General features: G+C 30.9%; 2 protein-coding genes across 3 annotated transcripts; one reads left to right on the top strand and one right to left on the bottom strand.

Moving 5' to 3' along the window:
* Positions 1–217: 217 nt before the first annotated feature.
* Positions 218–8,799, bottom strand: Vps16B (Vacuolar protein sorting 16B). The gene is made up of 11 exons (XM_088223573.1): positions 8,431–8,799; positions 8,018–8,168; positions 7,189–7,388; positions 5,963–6,099; positions 5,273–5,300; positions 4,983–5,133; positions 4,339–4,472; positions 3,699–3,788; positions 3,232–3,387; positions 2,942–3,067; positions 218–691 (listed from the first exon to the last, which is right to left on the bottom strand). Exons 1-11 carry the CDS (start codon positions 8,500–8,502, stop codon positions 671–673), a joined length of 1,266 nt encoding a protein of 421 aa, XP_088079699.1. The 5' UTR covers positions 8,503–8,799; the 3' UTR covers positions 218–670.
* Positions 8,788–11,518, top strand: LOC148283406 (uncharacterized). 2 transcript variants are annotated; one of them, XM_088223575.1, is made up of 3 exons: positions 8,788–9,057; positions 9,209–9,355; positions 10,668–11,518. In XM_088223575.1, the coding sequence occupies exons 1-3, from the start codon at positions 9,025–9,027 to the stop codon at positions 10,803–10,805; spliced, it is 318 nt and encodes a 105-aa protein (XP_088079701.1). In that variant the 5' UTR covers positions 8,788–9,024; the 3' UTR covers positions 10,806–11,518. The 2 variants fall into 2 exon arrangements, with proteins under 2 accessions (XP_088079701.1, XP_088079700.1); XM_088223574.1 differs by having other exon boundaries at positions 8,890–9,057; positions 11,341–11,518.
* Positions 11,519–27,003: the final 15,485 nt, after the last annotated feature.

The following is a 27,003-nucleotide window of genomic DNA, read 5'->3' as shown; positions in this document are numbered from 1 at the left end:
TTCGTAGTCTGGATACAAATATCAATAGGAAGTTGAAATTGTTCATTGATCATTGACTGTCATCCTTCAACCTAGGTGTAATTTTATTTTTGTTCAAAGGGAACTTTATATTATTTTATTGATTTTTTTATTTATTTATTAAATTCTGTATGATATATCGCATTTAGCAAAGCCTCATTATTATACAATGTATATTTAAAAATAATAACACAAGACCCAGGTTTTAGAAATATATAATTTGTATTTTATTACATCAAATGTTTTTTTATAAAATTGACACACTTAAAATTATTATAAAATATGGATCACAATTTTAATAACCTACGCAGTGTTTATTTGTACAATATAATGGACCAAATGTTTATATAGAACAGGTATCATTGATATTCAATGAATATATAGATTTTTAGTGAATTTTTCCAGAGTTATAAAACATAGGATCACTACTTAAATATGTATATGTACTATAATGATAGTGAAAACTTATTACAAATATTTTTAATGTCATTCTTGAGTATGTGTAGCTTGACATTTGAGGAATTTGTTTAAGTATTTGTAGTAAAACATCAACATTTGAAAGGTTTATTAAAGTCGACATTTCACTTAAATATCTGTTCCAAAATTTAAACAGACAGACAACAAAATGGATCAAGTTTTGTTTATATAGAACTTATTTTTTCCACGCAACAGTCTGAAAAAAGGGAGTTTCAAATTATATATTTTTCATACATTTCCATCGGCCTTAATTGACATTTAACCAGACATTAAATTATTTATCAAACCATCAATAATAAACTCTAGCAACGTATAATGTAAACCATTACATAATCCAACCCCTTAACACTTCACCCCTTTTTTATTAAGCAGATTCAATAAATTTAATATAAAAATATTTTATTCCGTAATAATAAATACCTAATTTTATACTTTCAGAATTGTTTATTTGAAATACTCGTACATTTGTCATGCAAAATAATCACAATACATTATGATTAAAAATAAAATACATTAATAATCTGGCTTTACAAATAATCTTAATTCGGTTTGAAATTCGATAATTGTCATTATAGTCCATAGAATATGGCATGATTAGAATGACAGTTGTCAGAAAAACTGACAAAATAACTTTTTAGCAACGTCTAAGGAGTGATTTATATTGACACATGAAAAATCATTCATATTTAGTGTGTTAATTTATTTTTTTAATACAATGCTTGACATATAAAACAACATAAATTTATAAAATCAGCTTTAAAACAAAAAAAAAAACAAAAAAAACATAATTATTAACGACGTTCTTACAAGGTTACATCATTTTGCAAAAATGTTAGAGATGGCACAAATTGATCAATGTAATTTGATCGAATAAAAAAAGAATTCGTTTGATAATGTTCACGAAAAAATAATAAATGTCTTATTTTTTGGTGAATAATTGTATTGAACACACTATAATACGCTTGTTTTTTCGTTTTTTTTATCAATTTAGTGAAACAGAGTTTCATGTTTGCATGAAAAAACTGATAAAATCGATTTGATCGGTACATGATCAGTGATCAGTGATCAGTAATTTCCCATTACTATTGACATGAGTTTGACAGCTGTCATTTTAATCAAGCTAAATTTTAAGGACTATAGTAGCAAGACTGTATTTTTATTTACTAGTTAATTGTTTATGTAAAACATCAATACACTTCTAATTATGTAAATTGTTTTTATTAATAATTATGTCAAGTATGTGCAGGAAAACAAAATGCATTAAAGACTGTGACCATAAAATATGTTAAAGTGTTATTTATGCCCGATTGTTTAATCATTAGTAATAGTAGACTCACATGTGTTCAAAATTGGCTAGTAACAAACTCTCTAACATCAAATAATAAGAAAACAAATTATTTAATCTTTTCCATCACATCAAGAAGAAAACCAGTTGAGTTTCAAACACGTCAAATAAATAACTGCCAAAATAAATCAAGCTGCAACTGTCCTACCATAGCACACTCCAAAACTATTCAATATCTAGGGCTTGAAATAGATGAGAACTTAAGAAGGGACACTTATATTAATAACACGGCTAATAAACTCATAAAGCTAATGTATTTCTTTAAGACCATTAGAAACATCATAAGAAAAAATGATATGAGAAAAATATATCTATGCAATTTGCCAATCTCATTTAGAATATGGAATAGGATGGGGATCGGCTGCAGACATACCTTAAATGAATTATTTAAGTACAAAAAGGCATCGAAATCATTAAAGCCTTTGATGTGCCTAAGATATGCCTGATATATGTTAATTTCTTTCTGCTAGATATATTTGAAGATGGAAATCGTCATTCCCTTGCTCGGGGATATGAATATATAACGAGGGCAAGAAATAATATAATTGTCAATATTCCTCCATTTAACACAATATCTGGACAAAGGTGCGAGGATTATTTTTCTGCCAAATTGTTTAATATGCTTCCATATAATTGAACTGATAACAAACAATATTTCAAAAGAGAATTCAAAATCTGGCTGAAGAAAATCAGGATAGAAGAAATATTTTTAAAAATCAACACTGAATAGTCCTCTGCAGAACCGGTTTCCCTATTAAGGAGGACTCCTTAATTATGTTTGTTTATAAAATATTTTATATAGTAAATAAAAAAAAATTAAATCAAAAGTAACTAATTTAAATACATTAAATTTTTTGTGTGATATCGCTTTTGATTTTTAACTATTATCTTCCTAATGATCGAACAGGGCCTAACCGTATAATTGTGAGATAATCTTGGATAAATAATTCAGATAATTTCATGTGTTTGCATTGTGATGCCATTTTTATAAAAAAATACATAATATGGAAAAAATATCTGAAATTAATAAAATATTAATGTAGCTGAAGCAGATCTAAATATTAACATATAACCCATTTCTATCTTATAATAAATACTTACAGTTGCTCTTAATGCATTTTCAGCATGGAAATATTCCTCTGATTGCGGGTGTAATGTCATTTTATATTGAGTCAGTGCTTGCCGATCTTTTTGTAATACAAAGCAATCTATTACTGTTCGATGAACCTAAAATAAAGATATCACAGTGTAAAAAAAAAATTAGCTCATACAGGAAGAGGATACTACTCATATACCTGCAAAAATAGATCAAAAATTTATATAAAATGTAATAAAATAAATAGATGTGTAAATGGGTGCAACTTTTAACTAAAATAGCCTATATTCCATACCTTGTGTTTTTTTGCCAAATCCAAACGCTGGTCTACTGATGTTACATAGTTAAGATATATCCCTAAAAGTACACTATTAGCTCCTAATTCTTTAAGCAAACCAATCACTTTTGGCAAAGGAATACTGCAGGAAAAATTTGTCCTTCCAAAGAAATTCTGAAAACGTCACATTATTATAATTATAAACATATAGTACCTACATACATAAGTGCGATAATAAAAAGTACAGATCAAAACTGTGCTTCAATCAAATAAACTATAGAGAATTAAAATAATTCAAATTATTTGATTTCATTCAGTTTTAAGTAATTTTCACAATAAACTAAAATATTTAAAAAAAAATTGACAACAAATCTGTAATACATACACATCCTAAAACAAATTATTTCATGACAGTATTATCTTATAAGTCTCAGTACATAATATATTATGAGATTTAAAAAATTTGAAATATAACATTAGCCGACCTGTTTTGTAAACATTGTTTCTATTATTTCCCAATTTTTATTAGCAGCATGAACATTGAGGGCTGTCCATTCATATTGCTGTGGACATATCTGAAAAAATAAACATTATTGTTAATTTGTTTATTTGCTTTTTTTATAATCAGCAATAAATAAACTTTAACTTTTTCCTTTTTTTTATTTTTAAAAGGAATAACCCACTAAGCTTTATTTTAGAGGCTTGCCAGCAGGTAGGAAAGAGTGGATATAAAAGTTATGAAAAATACACCACAAAACCTAGACCAATTGAGAAAGAAATCTTTTTTGGATTTTTGTCTTGCAACTAGCAGAAATTTAACCCTCGCACCCTGGCAAACGGTACGTGTAATGTTTTGACGTAAAACTTGTGCGCAATGTTTACTAGAAGCGCATTCGGCGCCAGTTTCACAGTTGGCTGTTTAACCAACTGCGGCATGGCACTTATATAATTATTTTTTTGATTTATATTTCAAATGCCATTTTCAAGTAGCCTTTAATAACCATGCTAGAAAATTCTAAACGGGTTGAAGAAGAGTGAATTTCAAAACTCCGACATTATGTGACAGCGCAAAAAGACCACTAGACATCTGTATTAGCGTAACTTAAAAATATGTAACAAATATACCTCTTGTGATTGACAAAAAGTCATGGGTGAATTAGCTTTTCCCGTTTCGTTCCAATGATGTGTGATGCAGTGGGTTAAATTTTGCAAAGCGGGCTTATTGTGAATATCTGGAACACCATTACTCTTCTGCCATTCTGTGAAAATATGATTAAATTAAAACTCCATTTGTTTTTTCATAATATAAACCCAAGCACAAGAAAAACATTAAAGAACTTCAAGGTTCACTTTTCAGTTCACTGATGAATTAAAAATATAATATTGGAGAGATTTTTTTATCAAAATTTTGTGCCTATTTTTAAGTGACTGTTAAAATCATATTGATTGTGTTAAATAATCTTTATCTGAAATTAAATTACAAGAGTTCATTTAATAAAACTAAGATTAATAAAATAAACATAATTTCAATAAAAACGCCAATTAATAATTAATTGTGTTTAAAAAAAGATTGTAAATTCAGAAACTTTCATTTTATTCTGTTATCTGATTTTTGTTGAACACAAAGAGGTGTACATACAATTTTATTGCAGATATTATATTTTAATATCATTATTACTTGATTGTTCAGAAGAAACTGCAACACATCTAAATCACAAGGCTGATGTAAATTAAAATTAAAATAATATATAATCACAATAAAAAATTACCAAGCAATTTTATGAAGTTGGTGAGGATATTAATATGAAATGGTTCTACAGTAGGTGAGGTAAAATGATTGGACCGAAGATTCTTCAATTTATTAAGAAGAACGTCAATAGACGATGTTGCTGAAATTGCAATCATTTGAAACTGCTTCATCTAAAAGAAACATTTTTATTAGAATGCAATTATAATATTATTTGTCACCAAAAATTGTATATTGCAATGAAACAAAAAATTTAAAAATTATGATTATAAATTTATAAAAAAATTCAATTTTCAATTGAATGTAACTTACAGCAGCTTCTGCACTTCTTCCGAGCATTCTAAAAAAAATTTAAAAATTAATAATACGATAATATGTGCAACAATTTAACAGCTTTTAAAATATGCATAATAGAACAAAGGTATACGATCCTCGTCTAATAATAAAGGTAATTTAAATTTTGACAACCATGTAATGGAGACTAAACATTCCATTGACTGAAGAAATAATGTAAAAATTATTCTCATTACTTAATACATCAAAAATCGATCCCGATGTAGAATAACTTAATGAACAGCTAACAGATATTTATTTGCCATTGCTGTACCCATTACACTGCATTTACTAATCATGTTTAATACTTTACTTTTCAGACCTCCTAATTGACGATCATTAGGTTTACCAGAATGAAATAGTCAAGAAGCTGACATTTTATAAACCTAGTAACAATTTGTAAAAAGTCCTTTGAACAAAAAAAATTAATAACTTTCATAATAAATCATTTTGAATTTATTATCCTTACTTATTTTAAATAAAAAGATTCAATTTTATAATAAATATACCAGTCTCGAAGATATTGAGAAAGCGATGAAGTCACTGGTTATTCCAAATTTGTAGATTTAAGATCACTTGAATTTAATTTCCTCATACTACTATATAATAAAATACCAAGTTGAAACTGGATGATATCCAATAACAATCAATAATAAATTCCAAACTCACGTTAGAAGATCGACTAGTTCGTGAGTCTTTAGTCTTATCATGAGATAGTTGATGTAATGATTCACAGCTGCTGATCTAGATGACAACAGTTGATAAACCAATTTTTTCTTCAGAGTTTGCGCTAAGAAAATTATGACCTGCAATGGTAGAACAATGACATAAATATTGAAGAGAAAAATTAATTAATTAAAATTGATACTAAACATGGTTTCATATTCCTTGGGTTATAGAATATCAAATCAACATATTATTTTTTAATATTAAAAAATATTACTATTAGACGCAAACTAGATTTTCGATCTTTTGGATTTAACGCATTACTCCTACATCAAAGAAGAGAAGAATTAAAAATAAAAATATAAAATAAAAGTTCTAGCATACCATTCTAAGAATAAATAATATCTTTATAAATATGTTCATCTAGATACAAATATTAATCAGAACCTCTTTTTATACTGTTTTCAAATAACACGGTACAAAAAAATTTAAACAATAATTTGACAATGCATTGAAAATTTGGATGGACACGGGCTCAGGATACCTTAAGTGATGTATCAAATGTGCGTAAACAGGTGCATCTACTGTCTAATGGTGATAGTGAATAATCATGATTTTTAAAAGTATTTTGTTGTCATGTAATATTTTAAAATAAAATTAAGGTAAATGAAATAGTAAACAATTCAATATTTTTGAAATTCTGAATTAATTTTTTATTTTAATTAATTGTGATTTTTTTTTATATACTTTTTTTGCACAGTACTGCGTGTAATGTATCCACCATGCAAAAAGAGATTCAGGTGTATACATAAAATATTAAAACAAGTACAAAATACAGTTTTGCACCTTTAGATAATAAAAAAACAATGCTATATTTGTGTTGGTTTATAAAGTAATGATTAATTCTAACAAATAAGTTCTGTACATGATAAACTAATTGCTTTTCTAAAATACAATGTTTTTTTTAAATTAAAACCTGGTCGCTTTTAACGCCAATAAGTATTTTGTGATAAATATATCTAAAAAGTAATATAATTGACATTTGTGCGGTAAACTATTTTCATAAAGATTCAGTTTGTCTCTGAATCTTGTAAATTTTTAACATATAGGTATATTCGTTTTTAAAAAATCACTATCTTATATAACATTTTTTAAATGTTTACTAAAAAAATGAAATATTTTAACTTTACATAATTTAGGAAATCTTTAAGGAATGATTAAGATATTACCGCTAAAATAATATTTCCATCGCCAATCATGATAGCTCCATCTAAGAGCTGTGTTTTATATTTAAGGCTTTTATGGTGGTGAAGAGAGCAAGATCTGCCAATCACAAGTCTTTTTAATGTGATTGAAACGCTTGGAAAGGATGCTCCACTCGGAACTATTTTCCCTCCAGAAGACTCTGCTCCAGACTGTGCTGATAAAACTAGAAAGAAATGTGTTCACATAATTAAAAAACCGAAAAATAATAACTTCATATGCAGATAGGTACACAGAACTGAAATTGATTCAGCCAAATTAAAAATAATGTGATTTTAAGTTATGTAAATAATATTGCATAAATGCCAGAACAATACTACTTAATTCCTACGCAGATCAAATCATTATATTTCTAAAAACTGAGAAGACGTAATATCTATGGAATATGTTGAATAGCGTTTCCAAAAATTGATTGGCTTTTTATTAGAAATCTACTGATACTTTTAATGAATTAACATGTTATGAAAATTTATTCAAATGTATATATTAATTCCTTGTTTGAAAATTTGAAAAAAAAATCTCTCAAGTATTTTTAATTTTTTTAAGTAGATAAAAAATATTCTAGGTAGTATTTAACATTTTGCCCTATCATCTGTACATACATAATTTCTTTTCCTTCACAGTATTTTTTAAATATTAGTCCATGTAATTCCTGACTTTTTTTGAGAATAGATTTTTTTATAGAAAGTCGAAAAAAAAAAGTAAAACGCTTTTTTAAAAACCTTGTCAATATGGACATAAATATGTAATGAATAAACTTGGCCAGTTTAAGTACAAGTTAAAATTTTTACTAACTTCTTTCCAAAGCTTTGTCAGAGATGACACAATGCAGGGGTAAAAGTGATTGTTTGGGAACATCGAAACTCAAGTTTCCTTGGAGAGAAGAGTTTTCATCAAGACCAGCACGAACTTCGGCTCCTAATTTGATAAATTGTTGAGAAGACAGCTGAAAAATGAACACGGTTGTATAATAAAGACATTTAAAAAGAAAACTACAATAATTGTTCATAACATTTTTCGTGTTCTTGTTTTTTAACATTTCTGGGAGTATTCATTAAAATAAACTGAGTAAAGTCCTCCTGTAGAAGTTGGCAGAAAGAAAAGTTTATCGTTTAAGATATGGTAAGTTATGGAATGCTCACAGGCTAAGATTGCCTCTTTTCCTAATATTCTAACGATTATTTGAACACATAAAAGTTTAAGCTTACCTCATCGTCTTCAAAACTATAAGGTTTCACTTTTACTTCACTATAATTCCAGTAATCATCTTCCTCAGACATTTTAATAGGTAACTTAAAATGACAATATCAATTTAAAAACCCACAAAATACATTTGTAATACAAATACGAAGCGGCTACAATAAAAATTACTTTAAAAGTTTGTGTAAATTATTGGCAATATTGACATTTGACAGCTCAGCTGGAACACAAACACAATTCTGTTGACAGTTACAGACACAGATTACAGATATCTTACAGAAACAAAAATCCAAAACCTGAGCGTAAATATTTCGTCAATTTTCTGTGTTGTAGTCTATGACTGGTAGCAAGTGCTCGTGCTGGCCACTCTTGTCAGTGCTACCAATATTCAGTGTTGAAATTTAAAACTTTAGAAATGAAATAAGCATCGTTGATAAATTCAAAATTTAACTGAAAGGTGACTGAAATACTGAAAGAAAATAAAAAGAAAGTGTAGCAATTATTACCATAATTTGTCTTTCAAAATTACGCAGTTTTCTATTAAATTAAAGACAAGTGTATTTTCTTGAAATATCAGTGCTTATATTTTTGACAAATACAAAATGCGACGATCTGTAGATGAATTTCGGCGATCGGTAAGATTGCTTGTCATGTCGTGTTTCATGGTTACGAAATACATGTTCAATAATATATTTAGACTGTCTTCTAGAACAACTATATCATCCTAACCCTGATTATTTCTTTTAAAGGTTTCAATGCGCTATTTACGTGTATCTTGTATTTTAGGCCAAAGATGTAGAGTCGCGGCTCGATATGCTACAATGGAAAGTTGAAACATTATCTCAAAATAACGTAACTGCCGAAAATTCTGTTTTACACTCTCCTCAATCTCCACCTCTTACAATTTGTCAACTATTGAAGGATGTAACAAAGGTAATTATAGTAAAATCCACTGAAATAATATGACATTGTTGTACTTAGTAAAAAACTTATTTTTATTTTATTGAAAACATACCTAAATTAGTTCATTACAGAAACACAGTTTATAGCGACCTATTCCTGTGAACCTACCCGACTTGCTGGAAAATCCGTGTTGAGTCGGGGCACTTGCAATGCATTCATAAACATACATGCACATACACTCATTTATAATTGAACGTAGTTATGCAGAAAGCAGCTAGTTCACAATTTAGAAAAATGAGGTTTCGTTGTTATTAAGTTCAAGGTCAATTCCATGTTCTGCTTAAATCAGTCGGGCGGCTTTCATACAAAAATACTGTAATAACACCTGAAAATTCCATGATGTCAAAATGTCATGAAAATGAATATCGCTTCATACATTCAGAGTTTGTCTAAAGATTCATTCAGTATTAAATCTGTCCGTTTTCTGCAAAATGCATATTTTAGTTTGTGTAGTCAGACTTTTTAAAAATCACCAGAATTTCTTTAAAACATAAGTAAAAAGTTATAAAAAAAATAATTAAGTGATTCTTTACAATTAAGTACAATATAAACGTAAAATAATCTTTAAATTTATTTCAACAGAGAGGGAAAACATTTTTGAGAAGGGAATATGGAAGTCTAGGCATTTACAGGGCTTACGACCTGTCATTGACTGGTTTAAGTGGCCACTTTACACACTGTAACATTCACCATTCTGCCCATGTTTGAACATCCACATTTCCTTAACTCTTCCATCTTTTGACTTTTGTGAAGTAAAAGAGGTGAAACCTTTACTCGTATCACGTGGGTGAGATTCATCCGGCTGAACCAAATCACCTACTTATTCCCTTCTCAAAAATGTTTTCCCTCTGTTGAAATAAATTTAAATATGAACAACTCCCTAGAGAGGAAATCCAGCCAGTCTGCAAGCATTTACACATATTTAAACATTGGAAAATAATATGATTAATTTGGCACATATCAGAGGTTTACTAGGGCTGGCTGTTTTCTGCAAAATGCACATCTTAGTTTGTGTGGTCAGCCAGACTTTAAAAGTCATTAAATCTAGTCAGATACAATATTGAATAATTTTTTACACTCTAAAAAAAAGAATGCACTCATTATTTATCATTTGTCAAAGTAAAAAGCATTTGGCAGTTGTATAGATTTGTTTATTCACCCTTTTCACAAAAGTGCTATCATCTCAGTTGCTGCTTTCTGCATAACTATGTTCAATTGTAATCATATGAAATCAAACTTTTAACCAAGATACTATCAGAATACATAATTGTTCTATTTTTAGAGTCTTCTTCTTTTGCCACTTCTACCGGAGGTTGGCAACCATCATTCTGAATTCATTACGATCCTGGGCCAGCCTTATCAGCGCTGCTGCATCCAGCACACCGAACCACTGCCTAAGATTTCTGATCCAATAGTTTAATTTAATATTTAATACACTCGTTTTGAGATAGGTTTATGTCTTTATTAAATAATAAAAAAAACATCTCAAAAAGTATTACAATGGGAAGTTAACATTTATCTTCAATTTTATCAACAAAGTAAAATCAAGTTTTCTGTACGAAAAAAAGAATATGTTTACATTTTTTTTTCCTAAACGTGTTCAATTCAGGTCACCAACGAGGATACTTTAAATTTTTATACTAATATACACATTGTCGTACATAAATATTGATTTTACTTTATACGGTCTCGATATGTACCGATAAAGATAGCGTTTGTAATCGCGGCCCTGGGAACATTAAGCATGGTAGGCAAATGTGCTCGTCACTCGTAGGCTTCTGTCCAGGGTTTTAGTTTGTATTGTAAGACCCTAGTAGGAATATTACTAGATACTTAGCTAAAAAAAAATTTGAAATATAACTTAAAAATTCAGCTTGTGGATAAGTATGTATATCTCTATTTAACATATGTTTTACTATGCTGGTTGCAAATTAAAATATTAATTGTGATTCCAGGTAAAAACAGAATACTTAGGAATCAAACAGGAACTCAAAGATGCAGTTGATCAACAGAATCAAGCATGTAACGAGCTTCACGAACGTGTGGATAGTGTTAAAGAAAGAATTTTGAGACTTAGGAGTGCTGTTGGTGACCATTCTGAATGAACTTGGCATTTAAACCAACGCAATAAAATACCGCAAAAGTACTCAGTAAAATAAAAATAGTTTTAAAGTATACTATGTACATTACAATATTTGAGTATGTACAAATGTTTGTAGACAAAAGACCTCGGGAGTCATTAAGATTAACAAATTACAACAGGAATGGAGAATACGTGAATGGTGAATGTTACACAGTGAGTAAAATGGCCACTTAAACCAGCCAATGACAGGCCCTGTAAATGCCTAGACTTCCATATTTCCTTCTTTAAGGTATTCTCTATCCCTGTTGTAATTTGTTAACTATGTACATTAACTATGTCAAACTCAAAGGCTCGCAGACCTGATGAAAAAGTTATTAAGTAAGTTCCTTGTGCCAAATCATTTTTTGTGTGATTTTGACTCCACAATAATTTTCATTTTTCATGTGTTTTACCTAGTTTAGGGAATTTATGATTGGAGAACTAATTTGTGAGTGATTGCGACATGGTGTATTTAAAATGTTTTAAGTTTTTAACTGTTTTAAATATTGTTTTCATACATTTCAAAGAAGTTACACTTTATAATTTTAAAAAGTACCGTTATTATCTCTACAGGGGCTTTTAAAATACAGATACCAAACTTCCTCATTGTTTAAGTTCATGTGAGCTTCAATTCTCATTATAATGAAGTTTCTGTGTAGCAAAAAGGATTTGTTTTCTCTAATAACTGCTTGCATTGACTGCTTCAACTTAGTCATACATGTTTGAAATAATCTCACCCACCATACGATGTGGCATAGTAAACTCAAATTTTCACTTTTGAAATTCCAATATCTGATGACAAAATTGCATGACTATTGACATATTTCCAGAGCCGTTCTACCATAGATTCAGTTGCCACAAAGAACCAGACACTCTCTTACAAGGCAAGGGAGAATAGTATACTCATATTAATTTACAAACGTGTGTATTCCCATCACTTTTCATCAAGTAATGGGGGGCTAGATCCCATTAGATCTACCGCTGCATATTTGCATGGAAAATTCTCAATTTTAACAAACATTGGTAAATACCTTGCAATGCAGTGTCTGATATTTTCCTTTAGTTGTAAGTTTGACCCTTCCCTTACTGTGCTAAAAACATCCTCGCGTTACAATGCTGTATAGTTATTACACATGCTAAATTGAAAGATTTTGAATTGGAAAAATAGAATATTCAAAGGCAATTGCTTCAATTATTTTTAGTTAAAGTCAAAGGTGATAATATTTTTATTCTAATTGCTAAAAATATTAAAAGACCATTAGCTGACCTGGGCTTCTTGCGTATGGCAGTGTAGTGTACTAATTCTTGGTTATTAACCTGCGTGAGATGTAAAATTGTCTCTTTCGCTCGCAAATAAACCCGTAGCATCAATAATGAAACAATCGTATATTTAATTATCTTTTTCTTCATACGCTGCATTGGTTGTACTGGTGATTTATCTCTGATTTCAGATATTTAACGCTTTTTTGTGCCTAGTAAATATTTCTTATTTAACAATAAAATATTTTAAACGGTACAAATACAATGTATAATGGAGGAATACCGAAAATTTTAATGCAATATTTATTATATTTATAAAGATATTGCAAGTTGTACTAACTACACATCACCCAGAAGGGAGGGTTAAATTGATCGCATATTGTTTTGTTATATCAACTATAATAGATATATCTTGCAACCAAACTTAGTGTGTTGAAACACAGGTGTGTGTCTTATTAAAATTGAAATTTCCATTATTTAGATTATTTTTTCTAACCTTAGAATTATTGTGAACCTCAAAACAGGATAGTCACAATACCTCGGCATAGTAGGATATGTATTGGCTGTGCCACCAAAATAATTCTAGTAGCCCACGAGTGTAATCTAATTGCTTTCTTTAATTGATAATTTAATTGATTTGTGTACCTTATATCTATGGACTGTTAAAAATATTGTATTAATAATAATAAATTGGTATTTGAGATTTTCAAAAACTTGTGATAACGTTTGCATTTAATAAATGTTTGTTTTATTTACCATTTGTTTTTATATTTGTTCTGACCTTACATTATTTTCTATGTAGATATTAATTATACTTGTTGTAACATTACTGCTGTACTTAAAGTTTTAATTTGCTAATAAGTAGATATTTTTATGTGAGCGAATCTCAAGGGTAGCTTGCATTTCAAGTGTCTTTATTACGTTCATTTTATAACTGATTTTCTAATGCAATAATATTACATTATACACAGCTTTACTGTTAAATGGCGTCTATTTAGTTGTATTTCTGCACCTTGATATTCAAATAATGAAAACTATCTTATTTTAAGATCTTCTATAGTTTTGACTGTGTGTAATGTAAAATAATTGCATGAAATATAATTTTTTTTCCGGTCATTTCTCTCCCCCAAGAAAAGTGATTTGTATTATGCTTGTACCAAGATAACTTTCTTTATTTTATTTGTTTGAATGCACCTAAGACTCTTACGCATAAATGATATAAAGAATAGGTAAATAAACAATGTAAAATGAGAAAGTTGGGTGGTTTTCTTTTTTATTTGTTAATAGACTATTAAACTAGGCCTAAAGTTTAAAAAAATATTTTTATGCATAGTGTTATCAGCGCTATGATTTTTAAGGTTTTTTAATTTTGAAATTACCCTGCGTGTGACCGTAAACCAGAAATCTATTACAACACTATCATTGATTGATTTGGAAGAATTAGTGACGTCGTTCAAAGTAGTTAATTTATTTTTTAAATCCAGTTTTGCATAGCACTGAACTTCCTCATAAAAGAAATACAACATAAAGAAATAAAGGCATGTAAGTACAGTGTAGAAAAAATTGTATGAGAGTATGTAATTGCGTATTTAATATATAATACGCGCCATAATTGTGTTCAGAATACTAGCCCAGGGGTGTGTAAGCGTGAGCATCATTATATAGCAAGTGGGAGCGTATCGCAGCCAGAAAGAATGAGTCTCATTTTACTTTTAAATAAATTAAGGGGCATGTTAAATATGTCAATAGATGAATAAAAGCGTTATAGTTAAAGAAGAACGATAGAGGAAAGAGTGTTGTGCATAGTTAGTGCTACAGACTGGCAGATGGAATAAATACTTATTTCTTGTCGCGCGAAAGGGGACATTAAGAGTAGGTTAAAAGGTCTACCTTATTATTTAATAATTCAAATAAATATCATAATTCAGATATAGTGCGTCTATTTTCAAGGGTAAAAAATCAATTTTGTTTACCAGATTGGCTGTAAGTGCAAAGTGTTTTATTGTTTTTATAATCTAGGTTTTTTTTTTTTATTTCGTTGAACATTCTCAATCCGTTCAATGTTTGTTATGTATTGTGGGCTCCACACAACAGATGCAAACTCCAAGTTACTGCGCACTAAAGTGTTGTATAAAGTCTTCAATGTATTCGGTTTTTTTAAAGGGTTTACACATTCTTAAATTGAAGCCCAGCATTTGGTAAGGTTGATTACAATAACAATGTTGTCAAGCAAGTCTATGTATTAATTGATCGATGTAATAATATTGATTATACAATACGCCCTTTGATTTGTGTTAAAATAATGTTTCCAGTCTGTCACTAGATGGCAGTATTGGGTTAATGGATACACAATAAAGACAAGGCCATAGAAATTGAAAATTGTAGGTTTTATTTACATCGAGGATTCTTGTGAATCTTATGCCGGTCATTTTCTTGGTTATTAGGTAATCTTAATGTCATAATACTGTTACAAATAATTGAACATGGGGGAACATCAATGAGGAGCAAACATTCAAAAACTAATTTGTCCAAATCTGAAAAAAAAAACATATTTTATAATTCATTTCTAAGTCTATGAGAAAAAAACCACGATAAGTATTCAAAATTTTCTGTGGAATATGTCCTATAGTTCCTTTATTTAAACAATGTCGTTAAAAAAATAATTGCAAAATTTCAAACCATACGTAAAAAAAATGTGAATTGGCGATTTTAAAGTAAAAAGAGAAAGAAAAAGTTTTCGGAAAAATGTCAGCATCATTCTGTTTGAATTATTTTTATAAAGTTTACTAGTAAAAATATGCATATAATATTACGGAATGTTAACGCACATATTTTTTTTTTAAATCGACTGGTAATGTGTTGACACTGCTGACACCATTTTGACACCTGCGAAAGTGGATTAACTACATACTGGGAAAAATTCCCTAAATTTCGGTTTTAAGTTCCGATAGGTGACAGTGCAAGTAAAATTGAGTGTTTCAAAAATGACTGAGTCTGCTTCAGATCTATGCGAATTTCACAGTGACAGCACAGACTACAGATGTTGACAGTTTGCAAAATAAATAGACTATTAATAATAGAAATTTCATTGTTATTTTTCATGGCGTTAGGTAGTAAATACTTAGGCAATTCTTTAGATACTTCCCTGTTATGCTCATTCTTCGTCTGTCTTAAGCCAAGCCTTGAATCGAGCCGTTTGCCGTTAGTTGGCCAATAGCTTTTAATTTACCGTCAACCTTCTCTCCCACGCTCTGGCTAGTCGGCACTCGGCACGTAGTAGCATTAAAACCATTATCATATTATATAATAATAATAGTTCTGTTTGTGAAATTAGAATCCTGAACAAATGCTTTATTTTCGATGGCTGCTTTAGGGTAAAAATCGTAAATGAGGAAATCGAATGGAGACACGTTCGTCTCATTGTGTAGTGGTTGGACGCGTTCGCCTACCATGCTTGAGGTCTCGGGTTCGTTTCCTGGGGAGGTCGATATGAAATGTTAATTTAAAAGGTGGTAGACGCTGCAATATTTAATATTCCTGGATTGGCATCTAAAGCATAAGGCTGATCACCTTCCATTCATGTTACTGATTATTGATATCCCAATATATTGCCCTTTGTACCATCGAGTGCGGGTAGAGGTATGATGAAGATTATTACGTACTTACAAAAATAATCTGTAGACATTTTAGTCAATAATATTAACTGACGGCAACAAATAAAAAGCACAAATAAATATTTTGCATTCAAACCCGTTTTAGTTTGCTCGTTTGCGTATCACTTAAGGTCCCGGGTTCTATTCCTGGCAAAGAAGGGATGAAATATTGATTTTAAAGGCGGTTCCAGGCTGCAGTATTTTATTGTCCCTAATTTGGCACCTGAAACTTACGGCTGATAACCTTGCCTTTCATGAAATAAAATTGATCCTGTTACGCTGCAATTATTGAAGTATCAGTGCAGTGCCTTACATACGTGCAGCTATGGAAATGGTGGTGACGAAATAAACACGAAAATTGACATTACGTCGGTGATGCCGCAATACCGTGATTTTTTGGCAGAGGGTCCTAAAGATCGTTCTGTATATATATTACTTACGATTTTAATCAACTAAAAATAACGCCGGAGTATTAGAAAAATTATCATTATTTATTGTAAAAATAGCGACAATTTAAAACTAACAGCTCTTAGTCCCTATAACGAGTTTATTTCAGTTAAACGTTTTCTTTAAAGAAAAACATGTTGCGTATTTGCATTTGCAGTATCACCGATTTACGAACTAATCGTCGGTGGTACAACTTGTAACTTGCAATTCCCAGTATGCGTGAAAAAGCAATTTAAAAAATTAAGAAGATGAATATTTATATTTAGAGGCAAGCACCTAAAACACCTGCGAAAAAACTGGGTTTTCCAGTTTGGCGGGAATTTAAGAGGAAACGCGGTGTAACTTTTCTTCATACTAACGTAATTCCATATTTTCTCCGTGGATTATGGCACTAGAGCAGTGTTTATTTTTACACGCTATAGATATTTACCATTGGCTTGTCTTTACAGTTTTGCTTTTTTAATAAATTGTTTCCTGTGGGAGTTAGGATCATCCTAACACACAAAAAAGCGCTCAGTTTTATCGGTTGTCTTCGGACGGACGGTATACAAATATATATGATAACTATTTTTGAAAAACGCAATATATACCGACACAGAGAGTTTCATTTCGATACTCTCTTTTCTAATGCGCCCAGACGCTTGCTTTTTTTCAGAATTTCTACAAAATAAATAGTTATACCTACTATTATGGCCCAGATAAAATTTTGACCACGGCAAGCCCCGGCAGTAACCAAATCATTCGATTAATTTCATATTTAAAAAAATAAAATAATAATAAAAGGTAAATTGAAGCAGTTATTAATAATAAAATTCATTCATGAAACCCCAAAAAAGTACTGTCTAGTAAAGAACATGCCTCTAGATATTATCCCTAGATTTTTTTTTGCTAGCGATATTTAACAAACTCGACGCAAACGAAATTTTCTATTTTGGAAGGACAGCAAAAGTGAACGCGCAGACAGTAGTAGTAAGTAGTTTTCAATTATCACTGCGTCTTATAAATATTGTAAAATCAAATACTTATGCAAAAATCGGGATGAAGGGTTATTCTCTTATATGTTTACTAAAAACAGCAAGCAATGGCGACCAATTGTTATTTGCCGCCTTGTTTGCTTAAACGGCGCGCCGCGCGAAATCGTCGTGAAATGCGTAACCAAGCTTCCATAAAACTAACATTTATTCAACGAAAAAGTATCTATTATTTTGTTGTATGGATAATATGCAGTCATTACATGACCTCTTCAACTATCTTTTACTTCGTTAATTTCTAATCGTCCAGTTTCATTATGTTCAAAACTTGAAGGTGGTGGTGTATCTTCGTAATCTCTCGGGATAATTTATCTTCAACTATACCGTCATGGTGGAGGTATGACATCTTTAACTCCCCATTGTAATCGTGACCCAGCTCCTACATAAATTTAACTCGAGCAATTTGCAACACGTGTACGAGAAACTTTATTGTAATAATACGTAAGAGGACAAATTAAGGATTTAATTTGATCGGCGATACTGTCTGGAGGAAAGTTGGAATATTACTAAAATTGTATCTTCAAATGAAGGTATTATTATGTATTTTGATTTTTACCTTATCTGTAAATCTAAACGCAGGGCTTGGTCGCCCTCTTAGAATATTTGCTTACATGACGCGCCCTATAGAGTAAAATATTTTAAAAAGCAGTGGCACGAAAACGTACCCATATTTACCTACTATAGTCCTTAAAATGTGACATGATGAGAATGACAGTTGTCAGAAAAAGTGACACATAACTTTGTAGTAACGTCAAAGGAGTTATTTATATTGACACACGAAAAATCATTTGTATCTGGCGTGATATTTTTTTTTTAATACAATGCTTAAAACATAAATCAACATTAGTGTATAAAATCAGCTTTGAAACTAAAATAAACCTAATTATTTACGACGTTCTTACAAGGTAACATCATTTTGCAAAAGCGTTAGATATGGACAAATTGATCTATGTAAATTGATCGAATAAAAAAATAATTCATTTGATGTTGTTCATGAAAAAAGTGTAAATGTCTCATTTTTTGGTGAATAATTGTGTTAAACACACTATAATAGGCTTGTTTTTGCGTTTTTTATATCAATTTTCGGAAACAGAGTTTCATGATTGCATGAAAAAACTGATAAAATCGATTTGATTAGTGATCAGTAATTTCCCATCACTAATGACATTAGTTTGACAGCTGTCTTTCTAATCAAGCTATATTTTAAGGACTATAAGTACTTAACATATTACAACAGAGATGAAGAACATTTAAGAGAAGGTAATATAGAAGTGTAGGATCTACATGGCTTATGACCTGTCAATGGCTAGTTTAAGTGGCCACTTTACACACTGTGTATCACCCGCATAAATAAAGGTTTCAGCTCTTTAACTTCACAAACATCAACAGATGAAAGAATTGAAGGAATATAGATGTTCAAATATAGGCAGAATGGTAAATGTTACACAGCGTGTAAAGTGGCCACTTAAACCAGTCATTGACTGGTCATAAGCCCTGTAGATGCCTACACTTCTATATTACCTTCTCTTAAATGTTCTTCATCTCTGTTGTAATATGTTAATATAAACAGCTCCCCAGGGAGTCGAATCCAGTCCTTGTCTACGAAAATTTGGACAAACTCAAATTATTGACTATAAGTACTGTTTGTTTACACCAGGGCTGCATTAAACGAGCATACATATGCAACCTAAAATTGAAGGATACTCAGTTTTTGTAGATTTTTTTTTTGCTTTTTAACGTTAACAATCAACATTCGTTTTTGGTGGATCCCAATTAGATTCTTTCCACAAATTCCTTATAATTTCGACCCAATTATTTCTTTTTACTGGATTTTTAGGAACGAAAGGATAATATTAACTCACGTTTATTATTTATTTTTTAAATGTATCCCTATCAGTGCGTCACTATAACTAAGATGAGCGAGCTTCGTTTACAAAAACTAATATTTATATTGGTATATTTATTGTTTTAAGCTTTGTTAATCTCTCATTTAAAATTATTTACCAAAGGAAAGTTATACAATCCTTTTTACAATATTTATCCCATAGAATTATAATAGTCCAGAAATCGCGTACGCGCATCAAACTACAGTCGCTTAAACTACTCATAAATGAGTAGTTTCACATTTTGTATATTAGTTACTCTGTACTTGTGAAAAGTCGGAATAATCGACGTGCGTGCGTGAGAAGATGTATGAATGTGAAGGAAGCAAAGGAAGTGTGCCAGGACAGAGTGGTGTGGCGTTCTATCCTCTCTGCCTACCCCTCTGGGGAAATGGCGTGATGGTTAGTTAGTTAGTTAGTTACTCTGTAGACGTCACTTAGTACTCAACTGCAGATTTGAATTAAATTATGCCGTATTGTGTGTTGTTTTTAAGTGTCAAAATACTGCTGGGATTAAATGGGAATAGGGTAGGATCAAATTTTATGTGTCAGTAGCGAATTCGCAAATAATATTGTGTAAGATTTTTTTTTACCGTCTATAAGATTGTGAAATAAAACAAGGTGGATATTTTGTTAGTATTGCCAGGGCCTCGATTATGATGGGAAGATAAAGACGTCATACCTTCACCTTGAAGATATACTACCGACCCCCTACCTTCAAGTTTTAGGTAGGTACATCGATATGAATCAAGGAAAAATGTACGTCACGGTACACATATCTACGCTCTAAAATGACATGGCTTCAGGATGACGTCATAGTTGAAGATAAAAGTCTCCCGACCCTACAAAGGTATAGTACCGATACCCCCCACCATCAATTTTTTATGTAAGTACTAAGTACATAATTTTATACCAACGGGTTTAGAACCCCTCGATACGTTTATATACGCATTAAAAGTGTCAAAAATTTTGTCCCACGGAGCGATTTTTCCTTTAATTATGATTTATTCAAAATGTTAAACGTTTTGAGGTTGACACTTTTTTTCTTAAAAGCCTATTAAAAATATGAGAGAGAAATAAGTAAGTTTTGAAGTCGAATTAAATTCTGACATAATTGTCACTTTAACAAAACGAACGCCTAGATGTAAAAATAATGTCGCTAGGTTCTCTCCTATTAACAAATAAGAGTATCTAGGCGTCAGACACAGATTATATGCGTCAGAAAGTTACCACTCTAGAAAAAATATTTAGTTATTATATTTTTTCCATTTGTTTTACTATCTTTCCGAGTGTATGTATCGAAACGTTAAAGGAACCGGCTTTGTAGATACATACAGACGGTCGTTAAGCGTACCGTATAGGTGATTTCCAAAAGTCATGCAAAATGTTCAAGCGAGCGTTTTTTGCTTAAATTGGGATTTACTGGAGTTTATAATCGCTTTGAAGTAATCACTTTTTATTACAGAAACCTATTTAAAATATAAATAAGAACTATTTTAAATATTAATGACGTAAGGAACGCGGACTAATTGTTTGCGGTCATTCCATTGGCTTGTTTCGATCATGTGATGTCGATATGACAAGTAGGTAGAACATACCGAGGTAAGATACAGATAGTACAGAAGTTAAGTATACCGTCTCGATATATACAGATGAAGATATTAGCGTTCATAATCGAGGCACAGGTTAATTTTTTTACCCGGCTTTTTATTAATAAACCTTCATATAATATTAAAAGGTATTAGTTTACTTTATTACTAAATGATTATTTAATTATTTTTTTTTACTTTTGCTTAATAAATGTAACTGTTTTTTTTATAGCCCAGTCAGTAAAATGTTTTTTGTGGTAAAACATTACATAACTGGTAAATGGGAAACTTTTGGACACAATGCGATGCTAACTTGGTTCTACGCGCCTTCTGATATATTATAATTCTATGGTTTATCCGAAAGGTTTTTACACGTTTTCGCGATGCAAGTAGACATTTTTGTTTCAATTCTAAACATCACGCCTAGCTGGCGATCGAAGAACAACTTAATACGCGTTGGGCATGACCGAGAGATGAGTAAAGTGTCATCATGTTTTAGTGCTCAGGGCATGTCTATCTATTAATATGTCGATGCTTTAAAGTGATTATTTTTTTCCTCGCAAAAACATACGTATTATAAAGGTGAGAAGGTATTAGTTCATTTGCAGTTTGCTTATTGTCAGGCTATTTATACACGCATACATAATATTTATTTATCTATGGTTTGTCCTTGAGCGCACCACGAGGCAAACAATAGATCACTCACATTCACATACACATATAAAAATATTTGCACATTAGGCACATTTGAATGTGGAGCGCACGTGGCAACCTTCAACCAACAGTGGAAGTTTTTTTACCCCAGAATAATTATTACACTTTTTTTTTCAATCAGATACACCATTATTCCCTTTCCGCACTCAATGGCGCATCGGGCACTACGATTGATACACCACTTGCAGCATATCTTGATTTTTTTGTTACATGAAGGCAAGATGATCAGGTTTACGCTTCAGGTACCAGTCCAGCGACTGTGAAATATTCTAGTGTAAATACATAAATAAATATTTCATATCAACCATGCCAGGAATCGAACCTGAGACCTCTTGCATATAAGACAAACGTGCTGACCATTACACCGCGAGGTCGACATCAGATACATAATGTTATTAAAAACTGTAAAATACATAAATATACTAAAATAAAGCCTGAGACGGATTATTTTGCCCGAACTTAATACGCTTCAGTGGGGAATTTTAGCCCTGCGGGAAATTGGAGACAATAAATCTCTTCTTAGGCGCGGTAAAAATTGGAGCATTTAAACATCAAAGTTTCCTGGAAATGTAATAAAAAATATTTTAATGAAAATGAACAACTTTGAACGACGTCACTAGTTCATATAAATCAACCAGTGAGTTATGGAAGATTTCCGGTTTGCTTGCCATCAATGGACCAATGGGCAGAACTGATCGAGAATAAGTGAAAGAGAATCTCTGACGTCGCACGCAGAGTTTTTCCAGAAATTAAAAATCAGAAAAAAAAATTTTTGGCTTAATTTAATAGTCTATTAACAAGTTTTTTTTTAAACCACCGAACTTCCTCATTGGTGTAAGTATTAGGTATCTACTACATACTAATGCATTTCACTTTGATTAGGTATAATGTATTTTATTTTTGTGCCTGAAAAACAGGACGCCCAGTAAAATACTAGGCAGTAATTGTAATAAAAATTTCAGCAAAGTTTTTCTTTCAAAATAGTTTCAGGTTGTGGTCCTGTGGCTAGTGTCTCGGACTCACGGACCAAAGGTCTGTGGTTCGAATTCTACTCTACCCCAACTTGGTTCTCGTTTTCTAATAGTGAGTTATTTACAACTCGTTGAAAATGCCCCTTGAAATTAAATGTTTTGTTAAATTATAAGAACAAAATAAATATTTTTATTACAAAAAAAAAACTATGTTGGAAAATATTTGGATATCGGTCAATTCCCACGCACGGGCTATGCATATGTGTGATTTTTTTTCTTATAATTTTATCCCATTTCATATATGCGTTGACTGTAAATCTGTGTACTTGTATATTTTTTTATCGATAATTGTTAAAAAATATTTTAATAACTTTATTTGATTGATAACCTTTACATTTTGTTGTCATTTTCGAGAGTCGGTCAATTGACGGTTAAAATTTTTAGATCTAAGGACCTGTTTACTAAGAATAACAATCTAAACATGAGGTAGACATATATGTACATATTGGATTCGCCCAGCTATTACTTACTTTAGCTATAGGAATACAAATTATATTGAGGATATAATGAGAAATGAGAATTCGAAATGACTCATCTACACACGCCACTAACACTATAGTAGAAGTCGACACGAAACGTGTACATACATATGATATGCACCTGTGTGTAATTGAGAAGTTTATCGCGTAGCGTCAACATTAAATTTAGCAAAATATTGTTTATTTTACATCCGGAATGTGGCCATTTATTTTTTCCCTCAAAACCTGAGAATTTTAAAGTGCCTTCAAGAATAGGCATTTTTGGGTTATTTAGTTTTCGTCTTTATATTTTCCATTTATTTTTTTCAATCTGTAATTTATATATTTTAAAGTTGTTTAAGGTTTATCTGTTTTTTCTGTAATATTTTTTTGTGTCCATTTAACATTTGTAAATTAATACAGTTTGTTTCTGGCTGGAATTATTACCAAGAATGGTAAAAACCATAAAAAAATATTGAAAAACGGTAATTTTTCCTTTAAATATAGTTTAACTTATTGAAGTTTTGATTGCTATCTGTACAGCATAGAATTAAGAATAGTCCAGACACCGCATACGAGCATCAAACAGAAGGCGACTAAACTACTCATAAATGAGTAGTTTTACGTTTTGACCCATTAGTTTCTTTGTAGACGTCGCTCAGTACCCAACTCATGATTTGAATTCAACTATGCCGTGTTGTGTCCTTTTAAAGTGTAGAAATACTGATAGGATCTTAAAGAAACAGGATGGGATCACATTTCACGTGTAATTAGCAAATGAATGTGTAGCAAATGCATTACTTAAAAATTAAATTATCTGTCAGATTGTCGAAGAAAACAAAATGAACATTTCCTTAGTGTTGCCAGGGTAGTATTTTTTTTACCATACTTTTCTCATCTAATGAGAGAACTAATGAAAATTGGACCTCGGATTAAAAAACTCTGTGGTAGACATTTGACCGACATTATCTTTAAAACATCAAATATTATTTAACATGATATAAAAATATCCGTTTTATGTAAAATAAAATTTGTTTTATATTTTATTATCAATTAATCTCATTAAATGACCCTTTACTTATTTACTCTGTTGTGCCAATCAATATTTCCGCGTGCACAATAAAATTTTAGAGAAATTAACAGATTGCTGATTTTTACCTTATATTTGTGTTATGACTATATTTTTTCCCACCGTGCAACATTACGCGGCGACATCACGAATGCGCGCGATAAAAATAGGGCATAGTGGGGGGATTTTTGGACACAGTCCGATGTATTCAAATATGATTCTACGCTCCTTCTGGACTATTCTTAATTCTATGCTGTACAGATTGTTTACTTGCGTATTTTTTTATTTATTTTTTATTTGTCTTTTTAAAAATACTTTACTATATATACTTGCTGAACCCGGCCACGCTTCGCTGTGGCTTTGTCTAATATTAATTATCAGGAGAGTAAATACAAATAGTACAGAAACTATACATTTACTTTAAAACACATAGTTTAATTTAATATCTTAATTTGCTGTGACTATGCTGTAGAACATAAAGAAATGCAATGTTTGGTAAAAAATTGAGTCAATCCATCGATCACTTTCCGAGATTTGCGGCCACAAATATACGGAACCTAAATTTCTATATCTTTATGTATATAATTCTTCTGTAAGTGTGATGTCACTGAACTCCTCGTAAACGGCTTAACCGATTTACGTGCGGTTTTCAGCGAAATGTAGATCTTTGCGCTGCGCGTGTTCTGGATATTAAAATTTTCAATCAAATCCGTAAAAAAAAGTTAGAAGCATAATTCTTTTTATCATCGACCTACCAGGGTTGCATTCGACGAGAATGCCTATAGGTACAAAAAAATGGAAGGATGTTGTTTTTTTGTGTTTTAAAAAGAATGTTTACAAACAACATTCGCTTTTTATGGATCCCAATCAGATTCTTTTCTTACTTTCGTTATAATTTCTTCCCATTTATTTATTTTTGTGACATTTTTAACTGACATTTTATACATTTTTAAAAATCGCATTCACAAATATAGTGCACCCTTGATGGTTACAAGAGCCAACATTTGCAAAAAAATCTATAATTTAAAATGAATTATTTTTAGTTTTGGAATTTAATCATAAACAAATATCTAGGTCCCCTCTTATCAATGAAAAGTATTTTTCCAAGGTAATAGCAGGCAAGCCAACATTCTGGCAGGACAACGTCTGTCGGGTCAACTAGTATATATACTACTACTACTACCATCACGCCATTTCCCCGTAGGGGTAGGCAGAGAGAATAGACCGCCACACACGTCTATCCTGGCATACAATCCTAGCCTTTTCCACATTCATACATCTTGTCATACGTGCCCTTCGGTTCTGTCTGCTTTTGACATGACCAGACTTAAGATTTTGGTTTATCTGATCATGCCACGTCTTCCTTGGTCGTCCTCGTCTAACGTTGCCGTTCATTTTCGCCACATATACTTGTTTTACCATTCTTTCGTCGTCCATTCGTTCTACGTGACCAAACCATCTCAGAGACCCTTTCTTAATCTTATCAATTATACTTGTCTCAGATTTACACTCTCGCCTGATTTCATCATTCGTAACCCTGTCATCCATTGATTTCCCACACATTCGTCTAAGAGATCGCATTTCAACCGCGTTCACTCGGCTTTCATCCTTCCTCTGCCAGTTCCATATTTCACTTCCATACATAAGTGTTGGGACTAAAACTCCGTTGTGCACTGCCAGTTTAGCTTCGATTGACATATTTTTATTAGAACTTACTGTGCTTAGTGCTCCGTTCATTTTGTTGCCCGCATTCACTCTTCTTTCAACATCTTTATCTACTCTTCCATCTCTTGAAAACATGCTTCCCAGATACACAAATTCTTCTACTTGCTCGAGACATTCGTTGTTTACATTTATTATGCAGTCAGTAACCTCACTATCCCTTTCAAATAGCATCACTTTTGACTTACTTTCGTTCATCGCCAATTCGCTCTTTAGGCATACATCATACTATTTTCTTAAAATACTTAATGTCTAATATTTGCAATTTCCTATTTTTTATTATTATGTATTCATAATATGTGAAAACATAATATTATGTAGCTTTAGAATAGGTATTTTCGTAACTAGTAATGGATCTATTTATATTTTCATTTAATTTTTTAATACGTGTCAAATTGGTTTTGTTAACTACCTATTTTATGCTAGAGGGTTTTCCATTAAAGGCGCTCAAACTTTAAATTTGAATAAAATAAATTGTGTATGAGATATCATTAAAAGAATTATTTTACTTATCAATATACACGGCACGTAGTGCCTTTTACTTTACAAAAAATATTTATTGTGTAGAAATAAACACTTAAAAAGGAAAAAGGAAAAAAAAGCATGAAAAGTTTATATGTACATATTATATCACAATGG

The sequence above is a fragment of the Micrasema longulum genome, unplaced genomic scaffold (assembly GCF_059751315.1).
Source record: "Micrasema longulum isolate JH-2025_06_02 unplaced genomic scaffold, ASM5975131v1 h1tg000242l, whole genome shotgun sequence".
NCBI classification, from domain to species: Eukaryota; Metazoa; Arthropoda; class Insecta; order Trichoptera; family Brachycentridae; genus Micrasema; species Micrasema longulum.
This window is presented reverse-complemented; position numbering and strand designations above follow the sequence as displayed.

Bases quoted from the DNA above. Each gene is read 5' to 3' on its own strand.
- LOC148283406 (XM_088223574.1), top strand. From the start codon at position 9,025: ATGCGACGATCTGTAGATGAATTTCGGCGATCG. The intron at 9,058-9,208 runs GTAAGATTGCTT...CTTGTATTTTAG, and splicing joins TAGATGAATTTCGGCGATCG to GCCAAAGATGTAGAGTCGCG. The intron at 9,356-11,340 runs GTAATTATAGTA...TTGTGATTCCAG, and splicing joins TATTGAAGGATGTAACAAAG to GTAAAAACAGAATACTTAGG.
- Vps16B (XM_088223573.1), bottom strand. From the start codon at position 8,502: ATGTCTGAGGAAGATGATTACTGGAATTATAGTGAAGTAAAAGTGAAA. The intron at 7,389-8,017 runs GTTAGTAAAAAT...ATTTCTTTCTAG, and splicing joins TGACAAAGCTTTGGAAAGAA to TTTTATCAGCACAGTCTGGA. The intron at 4,473-4,982 runs GTAATTTTTTAT...ATATTTTCACAG, and splicing joins CAACTTCATAAAATTGCTTG to AATGGCAGAAGAGTAATGGT.